Below are 16,288 nucleotides of genomic sequence, written 5' to 3' on the forward strand. Positions count from 1 at the left end.
TCGGTTTCCCACCTGTAAGGCTGGGTGAAGCCTTGCACCCCGTCTCGCAGCAGCAGTGGGGGGAGTGGGGTGTGTGTGTGCCTGGCACGCAGTGAACAACCTGTGAACATCAGTCGTTTTTGTTCTATGCCCACCGTGACATCAGCCCAGCTACACCAATCTTGTCTCCATACCCTCCTTTTAGTGGATATTGAGGGGAAGTAGGAATTATCACCCCGACTTTCTTGAGAAACTGAAGATTGCCAAAAGTAATAATGACTTTCTCAAGGATCCAGGAGCCAGTCTTGCAGGGAGTGGACACCATGCACGATGCATCTGGAGGAAGGAAAAAGGGATAGAAAGGGAAAGAAAGCACAAAGGAAAAACTGGAAGGTGTTTCCCCTGCTGAAAAATTTCTCTGGAAAAGGCATATCTCTCATTCCAAGGCTGGTCACAGTGACCCCAATGCAGTGACCTCTGGAAACACTCATCATGCATGGCCTATCTGGGCATCACAAAGATCCTTTAAATTAAAATAATTATAGGATTTATGCTAATTGCACAGTGTACTTTAACATCTACTCATTCCCTATATAATTTGAGCCCCTCCAACATAATCTTTTAGGTGGCAATGGCTCCCAAAGCCTTCAGAATGTCACCTAGCAAAATGATCATGAGGGTAGGACCAAGGGAAAATCCCTTAGACTTCAGAAAGATGGTTGTTTTGGAGAGTGGCCTGTCTTGGTTTCAAACTGTATTTCATTTCCTCTACAATCTTCCCTCATCCACTTCCTTCTTGTTTTAATTTGGGTTCTCCCAGAAGCAGACTCTGAGACAAGGTGGATTGCAAGTGGTTACTTGGGAGGTGAAGGAAACTGTCAGTAGAGGAGTGAGACAGTGGACAGGGAAGGGAAGGCTGCTAATAAAGCATATAACACTGTGGGCACTTGAAGCTTAATCCTACTGCGGAAAGCCTAAGAGACAGTATAGAGTTCCCTCACCAGGGAGCAAGGAAGCTGGGGTATTGATACACCAACTCCCATTACTCATTGGTTGATGGCTCCCAGAGCATTATTTCTCCAGCATTTCTTGACTGGGTTGTGTTATTAAATCAAAAGTCTTGAAGAAAGTTGAGGCAGATTCTGACATTTGAAAGTGTGCCAGAGCTTTCTAAATTGGTAAGGCCTGAAGAACATGGCAGGGGTAGGGGCACCAATTGCATCCACTATATTTCTCCTCCCTGTAACCCAGCCCCCCAGATTCTCTTGTTTCGAACCCTAGTCTGGGCTGAGGCTAATCATTTATCTCTTTAATCACTGAAAACAGTGAATGCTCCCTGAAGAATGATGTCTGTTGTGGTACCAGTACGAAGGCGTGGTCAGCGCTTTCAAGGCACCACGGGGAGTTAGATCTGAAACCTGTCCGGTGGGAAAATGATTATAAAAGAAAGAACTTTTTCACAGGCCTAATCATATACTATCACTTTAAACCATGAAAAATACAGAAGAGAAAACAAGGAAGTTTCTTAAAATTATTATTTAAGCCATGTTCCCTGGGAGACTTAGAACAATTTCCAGCATGGCCAGAGCGCTGTAGATCTCCTTAGGAACTGCGCCTCCAGCACCACCTTTGTTGAAGTTAAAGACAGAGCGACGTGAATCCAGATGATGTAGTAAAAGCAAACTGTGAAAACTGCTGACTGTAGATACACATAAAACAGCAGCGTTCATGTCGTGCCATTCAGATACATTTGCTCTCACAACTCGGAAGCCCTAATGCGTATTGACATTTCCGCTACAGTCTGTTCACCTCCGTTAAGTCAGAGACCATGGTGATTTCCTGTTACCTCAGGTACTTTTCAGTCCAACCACTGTAGCCAAGGTTCTCTAGTTTCATTAATCCCCATCAACCTTTGAAATTGCCTGACGTGATAGCATTCATTTTTCAGAATTCCAGTTCAATAGCCACTTCCTCTGTGAAGGCTTTGCTGGCCTCACTACACTGCCCCATGCCTAGAAGAATTAATCTCTATACCCCATACCAGTTAGGGAGGTACATGCTGCAAGTATAGAAACTAATTAATAGTGGCTGAAACAAATCCCACCCATTGCCCACAAATAGGGGGTTCATTTTCTCAAGTAAGAAGAAGTGCAGCAGAAGATGGTTTCTGGCGTTAGTTTAGCTGGTGAACAGTGTCCTCAGGGCTCTAGCCTCCTCAGCACGTTGGTTTATACCTTCATGCTTGTTGTCTCATGGTCATACGATGGCTGCTGCCATCCCAAATATCACATTCAAGTTCAGGGCAAGTAGGAAGGGTGATGAGTTGGATCTGTCCTTTCTATTTACTCTTTACAACAGCCTTGTAAGCTAGATAGACAGCATGCTATGATGTCTAACTTGAAGGTTTAGAGAGGTAAGAAAAGCCACTCAAGGTCATACAGCCTGGAGGTATCCAATCCAGGACTTGATCTGAAATCCTTAACCTTACCCTGGGCTTCTTCTCAGACTCCAGACTGCCTGTCTTCAGTAGCTGTTTGTGTCCACTCAATGCTGCTTAGGCATTACCCTCCATGCTTTCAAAGGTGATGCCAGCTACTCCATGAACACCACCCTCTTTGAAACCCACTTATTGCATACAAATGGAGCCTCCATTCCATGTGAGACTGCCCCGGGACAGGGTGGATGTGAACTCATAAGAGACACAGCTGCTACCTTTAAAGAGAAGGGAGCCCAGAATGTGGGTTACAGTCCAGGCCACACATGGTCAACGCCGAATGACAGATTCCCCACACTGAGGGCACAGATAAGGTCACTGTCTTAGGCTGGGTTCCCTAGAGAACCCAGAACCAGTAAAGCATATAAATATATATAGAGAGAGAGATTTATATCAAGGAAATGGCTCACACGATTGTAGAGACTGGAACATTCCAAGTCTGTAGATCAGGATAGAGGCTTCTCCTGATTCCTGTAGCTGTAAGGGCTGCCAAACCCAAGACCAGCAGGTTGGAGACCAGGGCTCTTGTTCACAGGCTGTGAGGATCAATGAATCCCAAGACTGGCAGGCAAGACCCCAGGTAAGCTGCTAGCTCAAGTCTCAAGAACTGGAGATCAGATGAACATGAGCCAGCTGCAGGATCCAGAATGAGCAAAAGCTCCCAAGCCTTGCCAGACTGTCAGCTTATATTTGGATACAGGCCACATGCCCAAGGAAACTCCCTTTCAACTGATTGGCTACTCACAACAGATCTGGTCATGGGGGTGATCACATATCAAATCTCAACAGGGAAGTGATCGCAACATTATATGACTGCCAAACACTGAGAATCATGGCCCAGCTAAATTGACACACAATCTTAACTATCACAGTCACAAAGAAGAAGAGATACCCCTGTGGCCCTGAGACTTGAGTTAAAGCTGAAATAAATCCCTTCTCTCTTCTCTCCATATATCATTTTCAGAACTTTCCAGGCATTCCTTGGTTCTGATTGCCATAACCTGGCGAAGGAGCTCAGATCCAGGGTGCATCACAGCCCGTTCTGGCTGTCCCAGGGAGCTGGGCCAGCTCAAGCACTTGTGAGAGTTCAAACCTGTCTTGTATTTTGTGGTGTACCTTGTAAAAATAATAGTATTAATAAAGAACACCAGTGAATCTGACAGCTGGTCCCCCGAAAAATAGATGGCTGGGATTCTAAAAAATCTCCCTCCCTCTGTACAGTTGGAGAAAATAGCTTATTGGTAGGTGGGCTAGAAATTAGAAAATAGGTGATTCTGAATGATCTCTATACAAGGTGGCAGCTGGGCTTCCTAGGAAGGTATGGGAGAGAGCCCTGCTGTGTGTCCTCAAGCAAGTCACTTACATCTCTGAGTCATCTGGGAAATGGGACCAGTAACTACGTGGCTCCCACAGGAGTTGGAAGAAGTAAGTAAGGTACGCCTTGTAAAGTTCCTAGAACATGCCTGGGACTCCTGGCCCAGCAAACAGTGGCAAATATTATTACCTATGAGATTACTGTATCCTTTGGAAATACTGTTATTGCTTGCTGTCGAGTCTGCTCTGACTCACGGCGACCTTATGTATAACAACAAAATGGTGCCCACTCCTGCGCCATCTTTATGGTCAATATATTTGAGCCCATTGTTGTGGCTATCGTGTCAGTCCATCTCATTGAGAGTTGCCCTCATTTTCATTGACCCTGACTTTTACCAAACATGAATCATGTCCTTTTCTAGTGATTGGTCTTTCCTGATGACATGTTCAAAGTAAGCAAGTTGAAGTCTCACCATCCTCGTCTGTAAGGAGCGTTCTGGTTGTATTTCTTCTAAGAAGGATTTGTTCAGGATTTTTGTTGTTGTTGTTGTTTGTTTATTTTGGAAGTCCATGTGTATTCAGTATTCTTTGCTAACACCACAGTTCGAATGCATCAAAAGCAAAGATGTTACTGTGATAAAAGGAAGCTAGAAGAATTGATTGGAATATAGGAATGTGCAAATTCATCTAAAAATGAGTCACTTTTCAAAATGCGTGTGCCAGTTCTATCAGTAGTACTATCAATATTGCATTTCTAGGAGGCTTTCTGCATCTTCAAGTCTGAATTTGCATGATGGAGTTGTTCCTTGGTTGTTTGCTTGTTTGGTTTGATTTTTTTTCCCCTGGGGACAGGTTTTCCAGTGGGTAAGATGGTGGAGAGGGAGAGCAGAGCTGTGTGTAACCAAAAGTACAGGTCCGCCGTAGAGGGCAGGAGGTGCTCTGCATCGGGAAAGGAGGCGGCCACCTTACAGCCCTGCCCGGGTGTCCAGATGGGCTCTGTCAACAAGGTGTCCTGATTGATGAGGTGTTCCCACCCCACACCGCCTCACACAAGGGAACTAATGTGGCTTTCAGTAACCATCACCCTGGAAAGTGCTGAGAGCCTGACAGATTTATTCATTTAACGTTCCAGTCCAAGTGTTGATATTACGTGTTTGATGGAGCTTCTTGTCTCTAAACAAGATCGGTACATAACATTGGAACATATTGAGAGCTGAAGGAGTCCTGCTGGTGCAGTAGTTACAGTGCTTGGCTGCCAACAAAAAGGTTAGCGGTTCAAACCCACCAGCTGCTCCGCTGCAGAAAGATGTGGCCGTCTGCTTCTGTACAGAGTACCCGTTGCCGTTGAGCTGACTCCGATGCATAGCAATCTTACGGGACAGATAGAACTGCCCCATATGGTTTCCAAGGCTGTAATCTTTATAGAGCCCTGGTAGAGCAGTGGTTTAAAGTTCAGCTGCTAACCAGAAGGTCGGCAGTTCGAACCCATCAGCCAGTCCAAGGGAGAAAGATGTGGTGGTCCGCTTCCATAAAGATTATAGCCTTGGAAACCCTATTATGTAGCTCTGCTGTGTCACTATCAGTCAGAATCGACTTGACGACAAAGGGTTTGGTTTTTGTTTTGGTACCGAGAGATGATTTATGGACTCTGTTTCAGTGTGTTGAGATATCAGCTGTGAACAGCTTATTTGGAGCTTGGTTAATTCACAAATATGCAATCCTGGGTTCCAATTACTAAATTTGGGTGTCCTTTCCAAAATAATGATAAAGCCTGCATATAATTGAATTAACTGACCTGTATGGAGAAAGAGAGTTTGAGTCTATTTCAATATGGGAATGTATTTCCTGATTCATCCACATGCAGCATTAGTTTTTTAAAAATTGACATTTCAAAAAACCCACTGGCAGATAATTCTGTACAGATTATGAATGGATGAATCAGTACAAAGCGCCTTTTGAGCTCTCTCTGCCTGCCAGTCGTCCCAGGCTCCACAGAGATTAGAAAAGGGTAAAGCGGAGTCTTCTGAAATCTCCCACCACCTACAAAAATCACGCAAGAAATACAAAATCAGGGTGAAAACGTAGGAAAATATAGATTAAAAAAAACAAAAACCAAACCCATTGCTGGCAAGCCAAGTCTGACTCATAGTGACCCTATAGGAGAGAGTAGAACTGCCCAATAGGGTTTACAAGGCTGTACAGACGCAAACTGTCACATCTTTCTCTCTAGAGCGACTGGTGAGTTCAAACTGCCCACCTTTCGGTTAGCAGCTGAGCACTTAACCACTGCGCCACCAGGAATCCTTACAAAATATAGATGGGAATTATAAAATACAGATAGAGTCACACCAACTGAAGGAGAAATATACCTCCTATCTTGTTTTATGGTATTACAAACTCACATATGCAAATATACATGTGTGTGTAATATACGTATATACATATATACACAATTTAATAAAAAAGTGATTGTACATACTATTTCATAACATTTTTTATTTAGCAATGTATCATGAATGACATTCCTTGTCACTAAATATAGCTCTATACAGCCTTTTCTAACATTATTTCATTTTATAATGGGTCATAGTTTATATAAGCCATCCCACATGATGTATGTTATTGTTGTTGTTGGGTCCCATCAAGTCAGTTCCGATTCATAGTCACCCTGTGTACAACAGAACAAAACACTGTCCAGTCCTGAGCCATCCTCATAGTCATCGTTATGCTTGAACCCATTGTTGCACCACTGGGTCAATCCATCTCGTCCAGGATCTTCCTCTTTTTTGCTGACCCTCTACTTTACCAAGCGTGACGTCCCTCTCCAGAGACTAATCCCTCCTGATTAACATGTCCAAAGTATGTGAGATGAACTTTCGCCATCCTCAGTTCTAAGGAACATTCTGGCTGTACTTATTCCAAGACAGATTTGTTCATTCTTTTGACATTTCATGGTATATTCAATATTCTTCACCAACACCGTAATGCAAAGGCATCAATTCTTCTTCAGTCTTCCTTATTTGTTGTCCAGCTTTCACAGGCATATGAAACAATTGAAAACACCATGGCTTGGGTCGGGTGCACCTTAGTCCTTAGAGTGACATCTTTGCTTATTAACACTTGAAAAAGGTCTTTTGCAGCAGATTTGCCCAATGCAATGAGTCTTTTGATTTCTTGACTGCTGCTTCCATGGGTGTTGGTTGTAGATCCAAGTAAAATGAAATTCTTGACAACTTCAATATTTACTCCCTTGGTCATGATATTGCTTATTGATCCAGTACTGAGGATTTTCGTTTTCTTTATGTAGAGGTGTAACCAATACTGGAGGCTAATCTTTGATCTTCACAAAATGTTTCAAGTCCTCTTCACTGTCAGCAAGGAAGGTTGTGTCATCAGCATAATGCAGGTTGTTAACGAGTCTTCCTCTAATCCTGATGCTACGTTTTTCTTCACATAGTCCAGCTTCTGGGATTATTTGCTCAGCATACAGATTGAGTAAGTATGGTGAAAGGATACAATCCTGATGCACACCTTTCCTGACTTTCAACCATGCAGTATCTGCTTGTTCTGTTTGAACAGCTGCCTCTCGATCTACATACAGGTTCCTCATGAGCACAATTAACTGTTCTGGAATTCCCATTCTTCATGATGTTATCCATACTTGTTATGATCCACACAGTTGAATGCCTTTGCATAGTCAATAAAACACAGGTCAACATATTTCTGGTATGCTCTTCTTTCAGCCAGGATCCATCTGGCATCAGCAACGTTGCAATCAGCAGGCTTGGAATGAATATCACTGTGTATATATCTTTGTGAACTTTTCTGATATTTCCATAGAATCGAGTGTTAGGATGTATTCTAGAATCTGCCATTCTGGTTGAAGAGACCAAACAAATACATGTGAAAAGAAAACAAGCCCTTACAAAAGGAGAGAGGGGATGGGTGGCTAAGTTAGTGCTAGAGTCAAAGACAGAGAGATCATTTCAGGCTTGGGTTGTTAAAGAAGGCTTCATAAGGATAATTTTAAGTGACAGAAATTAACTCAAATGAGCTTAAGTGCGAAAGCATATTATTGGCTTATGAAACTGAAAAGTCCATTTTTGTTTTAGACTAGGCTGGAGCCAGTGTTCAAACGGTACCATTAGGCACCAGTGTGTCTGTCAGTCTCTTCTCTCTGCCCATCACATGTCTCGGTTTGGCTTCTTGCTGTGTGAGCTGCATTCTCAGGCGCACTTTGTTTATATGGCAGTGACCTCCTGCAGCTCCAGCCTTGGGCTGCTTTAGCACTGGTTATCTCATAACGAGAGAGTGCCTCCCTCCCAGCTTCTCTGTTAATACCTGCTTGGCCCCTAGCAGACCTTTGTTCACCTGCAATTGTGTGGCAGGGCATGGGACATTCTGGTAGCTAGCCTGGGTCATGTGTGTACTTCCTGTGGTCCCAGAGGTGAGGAAGTATGACTGAAGGCTCCCATCCATGGAGCATTTCCCAAAAGAAGAAGATGCTGGAATGTCAAAAACTAAGAAGTCTACTACTGAGGGTGCTGGAACTAGAAAGATGAGTCACTACATCTGTGAGATGCTTTGGGCTGCAAGTAACAGGGAAACTCCAAATGAAACTGTCTTAAACAATGTTCATGTTATTTCATGAAATCCCGAATCAATGATGTCATGAAGGGTGCATGTAGTTTCTGACTCAAGGTCAATTTCATTTCAAGTCAGGTTTTCCCTCCATATGGCTGCCAGCAGCAATATTAGGGTTCCCAGATTCCTTGCCCACATCCAGCACCAGATAGTGAGAAACCTCTCCCTCTGGCAAGGGCTCTGGGGCCTTTCCTTCCATTTGATTGTGCTAGCCTAGGTCATATGCCCACCTCTGAACCAAAACCATCACGAGAGCAATACTGCACACTGATTGGTCTACACCAGTTAGTGTCTACGTTTGGAGAGAAAGGCGAGTCACATTCCAGAGGGGTATGGTGGATACTTCAACAAAACTGGTGTCTTGTTAGGAAGGATTGGGGGATGGATACATGGGTGGGATAAGGTAAAGAGGTGATTTCTGGTTAGAAGGTAGAATTCCAAGGGATGCCTTTTGGGCATAGCTGATCAAAGACCTGGAGGCAGTCACCTGCCAGGAACCAGGAGGGAGCCCTGGTGGTGCAGTGGTTAAGGACTTGGTTTCTACCCAGAAGGTTGACGATTGGGACCCACCAGCCACTGTGTGGGTGAAAGATGTGGCAGTCTGTTTCCATAAAGATTCACAGCCTTGGAAACCCTATGGGGCAGTTCTACTCTGTCCTATAGGGTTGCTATGAGTCAAAATTGACTCGACAGCGAAGGGTTTGTTTTTTATTAATTAATTTATTTATTTATTTTTTGTATGAGCCAGATTTTGTGCTAAGTGCTGGAAATACAGGAGAAAATGAGATGGATAGTTAATTTCCTCATGGGCTTCTAATGAGGGAGACAGACAACAAATAAATAAAACGAACATAGAATATAAGGTCACTGGGTAGTGCAATTGGTTTGCAGTTAGCTGCTAACCTAAAGGTTGGCAATTCGAAGCCACTCAGTGGCTCCATGGAGGAAGGGCCTGGGTAACTCCTTCCATAAAGATTAAAGCCAAGAAAACCCTATGGAGCAGTGCTACTCTGTGGCGCACGGGATTATCATAAGTCAGAACCAACCCAGTGGCAACACGGTAGCGTTTATATGCGTGATAAAGAAAGATAAGGCGGGATAAGCAGGACAGAGAAAAATGGGAGAGAGAGGTGTCCAAGGCCCTTGGCTTAGGTGGACGTTTGAGTAGCCACTTGAAGGGCATGATGGAGTGAACCAAGGTGGAACCTGGGGGAAGACTGTTCCCAGGTAGAGGGAACAAGTGCAAAGGACTTGGGATTCTAAAAATCCCAGGTGAGACTACGTGGCGCATATGGGGGACAAGGAGGTGGACAAGGGGCAGAGTAGTAGGCAATGAGGGCAGAGAGGCAGCCAGGGTCAGGTCACACATGGAGGGCCTCGCAGACTTTGTCCTCACTATGAGTAAGCTCTTGAATTCATGATGATGGAGGACAGTATTGAAGCTCTCTGGCTTGTGGGGAAGACCTGACCCTCTCCCCCACCACTCTGCCCTGAGTGACTTCAACCGCTTCTCCTCTCCTCTCTTTCAGGCCATGTACATGTTCTACGCACTGGCCATCGTGTGTGATGACTTCTTCGTGCCCTCCTTGGAAAAGATCTGTGAGGTACGTGCTCTTGCTCTCCCTGTGCCCGAGCCCCGGGTTCCACTCCTTCTCAGGACCCCGAGGCCCGAGGTGGGCTCTGGCCCCTCAGCTGAGATTCTGCAAGTGCCCTTGCCTGCACCATATCCTGGGAATGCCAGGGATCAGCATGCTTGGGCGTCATGGGCTACAACGTCGGTACAAGTCTCTGTAAACCTGCTTGGAATCCCGTGGTCCTGATGAATAGTTAGAATTTAACCCCAGTGACCAGCTTTCTCCTGCTCCATTGAACATAACCTACAAGCACTATTTGTGGGCTTCTTCCCCATTTTGTTTTCCTCTTTTAAACTCTTCCTTTCTCCCTGTATCTCCTCTATTCTCCTCTCCGCTGTTTCCTTCTGCTCTCGTGCCCTCCTCAGTGGCTTGTGGGGGCCTCACAGTCAGACACCTGCAGCCACACACCTCAGCACGCTTCCTCTCTGTCTGTACAGAAACGCGCACAGCCACGGCCCCAGAGGTGAAAGATGAAAGAATTGGATATTGAGATCAGGAAGGGACCCTGTGAGAAGGCATCACAGTGAACACCAGGCTGAATCCTGAGTTAAATCCCTTTCATCAAAAATCTTCAACATACCAAGAACTCTTTCATTCTGCACCTCTTTCATCTCTTTGTCTTCGAAATGTAGTTTCCTTTACCTGGAAGCTTTCTATTTTATGTTATTCTTAATTCAGAATCCTGGTTTTCAGAAGGGATTGCTCCCAGGCACACCTCCCATCTGGAACTCAAGTTTCTTTATGCCAGTACCTCTCAAACTTTGCCACCCCTCCCCTGCTCGCCCCCAAGTTTCTGATTCAGAAAGTCTCCGGGAGGGCTAGGACAAGCAAGAATTTCATTTCTAACAAGTTCCCAAGTGATACCAGGGCTGCTGATCCAGGAACCATGAGAACCACTAGCTTAAGCAGTTTCTTCTATATCCTGGAAGCTTGTTAGTTTTTTGTACTTTGAAAAAAATAAAATAAAAATGGGTCATTACATAATAGCCACAGAGGAGCAATGGGAGTGTGGAAGCAGGAGAAGGAGGCGGGTGAGACGCTGTCCGAGGTGGACGCTGGGTGCGGCGGAGTCCCTTCCATCAACTTGATTTAACTCGGGAGCAGGGTCAGCCTTATCTAGAAGAGGAGGAAGCAGTTAAGCACCTGTAACTGGCGTCATGTATAATATCTGAAGTACAACCGTTCGGGGACCTCTTCTTCATGCAAAGCACAGTTACTCTCTCCCACACAACTTTCCTTTTTTTCTAATAGTATAGTTAAGACCCTGTCCGAGAGATGTAAATACAGTTGTCAGAGTGTCCTCTGCTTGGTCAAGGGGCCCACACAGTCTGCAAGCCTCCTACAGCACCCATTTATAGGAAGAGGCAACCAAAGACCTAGAAAGGGCATAAAAAGAGGGGAAGGGTGAGGCTTTTTGTTTGTTTTTAAGGATAAAAGGAGAGGAAATGGACAATGAAAAGGAAGGAAAATGTTTAATGAAAAAAAATGTTAAGTTTTATTGGGCCCCTGATACGCCAAAAGAGACCCTAGTCGGTGTAAACAGTTAACGCACTGGGCTGCTAACTGAAAGTTTGGCAGTTTGAGTCCACCCGGAGGCACCTCAGAAGAAAAGCCTTGCAGTTTAGAAAAATCAGCCATTGCATACCCTGTGGAGCAGCTCTACTCTGACACACATGGGTTACCATTAGCTGGAGCTGACTCGGTGGCAACTGGGATGTCCCAGAAACAGCTTGGTTGGTCAATGTATGTATTGTTAATATGTCCACACGTCTCTTTAATCATCACCAGAACTCTACAAGGCAATTATTATCCCTTCTTTACAGACCGGGAAACCAGGGTTCAGAGAAGTTGAGTAACTTGGCCTAGGTCACACACCTAGTTAAAGGTGGAGCCGAGGTTTGAACTCGTCCACCTGGCCTCCCTGCCTCTTGATGCTCACTTCTACCCTACTGGCAAAGACAAACTTGGGCCAGGCAATGCTCCTACTTAGAACTAGCTCGCCTGTGGGACCCACAGCCAGAGCGGGGGGATGGAAACAGGAGAGGCCTCAGCTTGGATGGCGTCTTCCAGAGCTCTCCCAGCTCCCACACAGTTAGTCCAGAGGAATGTGCAAGATCAGTCTAGCAATGGAGCGTGGTCCCTGCCTGTCTCCTCTGAAGATGCAGGATACCTCCATCTTAAACAATCCTAGTACCGCAGAAATGGTATGCCTGTGAAGGCTGGGTAGAATGAGGAAAGAGTTTACATGTATTTAGAGACCCAGTATGTTTCCATCTTCTGAGAGATGTGGAGTTACCCTGTCTCAGAAGATAAGAGGATCCTGGTGAGAGTGGCCCCACAGTTGCCTAGGGAGCTTCTCCGACTCTGGCTTCTGTTCCCCTGCCTTTGCTTTCCCTCGTCACCTTTCAGTGATGTGATATTGTGTACTGAATTGTTGTTCTTAAACTGAAGTTGGGGCAGGGGGAGGAGACAAGCTCAGAAGGGTGTTGCTTTCAACTTTAGTGAAAGATGAGTTGGGAGAGAAAGCCATGCCCTTCAACAAATCAGAGCGTAAGGGGAAAACTCTCACTCAGTCTCAAATGCTTTAAAGGGGAAATCAGAAAAAAAATGGTGGGTGGGAGGAAAGAAAATGGAAGAGAGAAGTGAGAAGGGTGTTGCAGAGGAGGACTGGAGCAGCCCTTGGAGCGTCTCTATGGCAGAGCCTTTCAAGGATGGGTATTTGAGGCAAAAAAAGAGTCTGAGCCATAGGACCAAGGGAGGGTGATGCCTGGGGCTTGAATCCATGTGGGGAGCCCTGAGCGCTAGGCAGACGTTCGGAGTTATTCAGTACTCAGGAGGGAGGTAGGGAAGGTCTTTGACAGCTGTGTCAGGGTATATAGGAAGAGTCCAGAGGCAGGGAGATCCCCCAGCCAGTGATTCTAAGACCCCCAGTGAGATGCTGCCAAGACTGAAGCAATTTACAGATGAGAGAGGAATGGGTGTAGGAGACCTGGAGGAAGAAGCAAAGTGATTGGACATGGAGATGAAGAAGAGAGAGGACCTGGAGATGACCCCAGTGTAAGTTTAGACTCCACCTCATCCAGGACCCCAAGCTGGAGAGAGCCTCAGCCACGCAAGGCTCACAGCCAGTGCCTGCAACCACTCTTGGAGCTGTGAGCTCTGTTTCATTACCTTCCTCACAGGCTCCTGCCCTGGGGAGAGTCTGCACAGGGTACACCGCACCACCGCACCTTTCAGGCCTGCTCAGCACCCCATGTGCAGTTTAGCTGCTCGGTGGCCAGCAAAGGAACCTAGGAGGAAGTCCAAATCCTCAGCGAGGGCTCCAGGCTGCAGCAGACACAGCTCAGGTGGTGGCGCCAGGGGCCACACCGAGGTCATGCTGCCCATCCAGGCTGAGCCAGGGAGTGCAGCCAAGGAGCAGCTAGAAAGGAAGAAGGCAGCAGAAACCAACCTCTCCGGGCTGGAAGGCAGAGGGCAGCTGGCTCTTTACTGACAGCAGCTTACTTTATTCATCCTGACGAGATGCAAACATGCTATCCAACCTCTAATGTATACTTGTCTGAAAATCACCTTTCGGTTTAACAATAGGGTACCGTGGAGAGTCAGATAGTGTAGAGTGTCTTGGCAGGGCTGATGCCTCATCAACACCCTCTTCCACTGTTCCTACCCTGGAGTTTCAAGTCAGCACTGAGGATGGCGAGGTGGGTTCAGGAGAATGACCCACCTGCTCCCAAAGCCTCCACAGAGTGGCCATCTAGAGCCAGGGCTTCCAGAGTGGTTACCACGGGCCTCCTTTAACGTGCAGATCGGCACGGTATTTCAAAACTCAGGACATTTTGCATAAATACCTGGATTATTGGCACATCTCAAAAAATTAAAGTATCTGAGCATTTCTGCCTTTGGACATGTGCTATGTGGCCTTGTACCAGCCTACTCCCCACGGTCCTGTCACCTGCATGGCCCCAGAGGTGTTTGGGGTGGGGACCCCGACCTCCTCAGGAGAGTTAACTGCTATGGACATGCTGTCCTTGCTCTAGTCCTGCCCACCTGAGGAAGGTGGTGAGAGGAGCTTGACTGGCAGTGGTTCAGAGGCTTGGCCAAGCTCTGGGAGGAGGAGGCTGGAGGCAGAACCTGAGCTCTGACCCAGGCTCCATCCCACCGCTCTCATTGAAGCCCTGGTCTTTGCCTTTCAAGGCGCGGGGCCTCAGGAATCTTGACTCATCTGTGTTTTTCTTTGCTTCCCTATAGCGCCTGCACCTCAGTGAAGATGTGGCTGGGGCCACGTTCATGGCAGCTGGCAGCTCAGCCCCAGAGCTGTTCACATCTGTCATAGGTAGGTGATGACGTGGGAGCATCTCAGCCCTCACCTCTGAAGGAAGGGGCTCTGGGGACACAGGGCCTTCCAGTGGGAATCCAGCAGCTCTGCCACCACCAGGGAGTGAGAACCCCGAAGCCCAAACAAGCAAAGCATCAACCTCCTGCTCCATTAATATCGATTATTTTCTTATCCATTATATCAATTATTTTTAGTTAAGTGGCACTTCTCCTTTGCATGAACTTGTCCCAGACCAAGTGCTAGTGCCCCTTCCATGCCTCCGCTGCCTGGCACACCTACCCTGGTGCAGCAGCTGACGCGGGTCTGTGTTTCAGGGGTCTTCATCACAAAGGGTGACGTGGGTGTCGGGACCATCGTGGGCTCGGCCGTGTTCAACATCCTCTGCATCATTGGTGTCTGTGGACTCTTTGCAGGGCAGGTAAGGCTAGCGGCTCACTTGGGCCAGCCAGATGTGGTGGCTGGGGAGGGATGGCCAGGGTGAGGCAGTGTACGGTTCTGCTGGAACACAGCAGCAGTGCCCAGTGGTGCAGGGCAGCCAGAGCTGGGACCTCAAACCCAGGAGGCTGCTAACTTGAACGGAAAACTCTCACGCCAGTGCTCTTTGGCCTCCACATTGGCTGGGTCTAGAGAACCCAGGTCCTCCTAAATAAATAACCAGCCTGAAGAATGCAGGTGATGTGTTTGAAGGTGTCACGCTCAGAACCCTTGTGACACATTTTGACTTCAACTGAAATGACCTGAGATAATTTATGTCTGCTTTTGCCTCCATAAAAATAGAGTACAAAGAGAGAGAGGCAGGAAGAGACAGATTTTTTTTTTTTTTTTGCTGAAACCCGTTTGAAATGATCATAGTTTGGAATCAGTCTTTCTTTTCCTACAGTGATCTGGCATTTTATTTGCATGTGCACTTTAGCTTGTTTCTTAGGGCTGTGAAGGGCTTCAGGTGCCTGAATTTCACTCATAGAGACTACCGCACCATGCGGGGAGGTCACGGCCTGTGTCCATCATGAGCACTGGTGCCTGTTTTGGAAAGTCATGAGAAGAAGCCCAGGAGTCACCGAGCAATGTGGAGGCTGCCAGTGGCTGCAGGCTTGGTAGCCTGCAGCAGCACCTGAGAGCTGGCAGCTGTCCCCCCAGCTCTGATCTCCTAGGTTTTCCATAGGCATCTTGTTCAGAAACAAAATGGTTGTTGCCTTTCTCTACCTAAACATCCAAGACTTTAGTATCTTCTAGAAAAAGTGACTTCTAGGAGCCCACTGAGGCCACCTCGCTGTATTTAAAACCAAAACCAGTATCGTTAAGTCAGTTCCAACTCATGGAGACCTCATGTGTATCAGAAAAGAACTGTGCTCCATAGGGTTTTCCGTGGCTGATTTTTCAGACATAGGTCACCAGACCTTTCTTCTGAGGTGCTCCTGGGTGGACACAAACCTCTAACCTTTTGGTTAGCAGTTGAGCCATTAACCATTTGTAACACTCAAGGACTCCGCACTTAGAAAGCTGGTAGTCCTAATCAACTCCCTTAGTACAGAGGATGCCGTGTCCTGCTGGAGGCTGCCGGCTGGTTTGAAGGATAAAAAGAGCCATGGTGTCCTGGTGAGCCCAGCTCATAATACCCTTTTCCAGAACCTTCTGTCCTTCAGTCAGCTGGCCAGGGATGCCCAGTGCTGCCCATTTCTCTAATGCAGTTTCTCTGATACACTCGGGAGCACTGTTACTGTTCTCCACGCCCGCATTTTTTACTGACATCATCTTCTGCAGATTGATTTCTCCAGGTTGCCTCTTGGGTTAGCTGCTTCCGTGTGACATCTTTATCTCGTCAGGAATCCGGCTCAGGAGCCCACAAGGGATGGGGCACTTCTGAGAAGGTGCCTCCCAGAAAGCCTT

The 16,288-nt window shown here is 46.6% G+C and overlaps 1 protein-coding gene across 1 annotated transcript in view; it reads left to right on the forward strand.

Moving 5' to 3' along the window:
- SLC24A3 (solute carrier family 24 member 3) overlaps positions 1-16,288 on the forward strand; it is a 677,514-nt gene that overhangs the window by 460,112 nt on the left and 201,114 nt on the right. Inside the window, exons 4-6 of the mRNA XM_049870001.1 lie at positions 9,961-10,035; positions 14,314-14,398; positions 14,716-14,819. Coding sequence (XP_049725958.1) covers positions 9,961-10,035; positions 14,314-14,398; positions 14,716-14,819 — 264 coding nt within the window. The remainder of the gene's footprint in view (positions 1-9,960; positions 10,036-14,313; positions 14,399-14,715; positions 14,820-16,288) is intronic.

This window comes from Elephas maximus, chromosome 25, assembly GCF_024166365.1.
Source record: "Elephas maximus indicus isolate mEleMax1 chromosome 25, mEleMax1 primary haplotype, whole genome shotgun sequence".
Lineage (NCBI taxonomy): Eukaryota > Metazoa > Chordata > Mammalia > Proboscidea > Elephantidae > Elephas > Elephas maximus.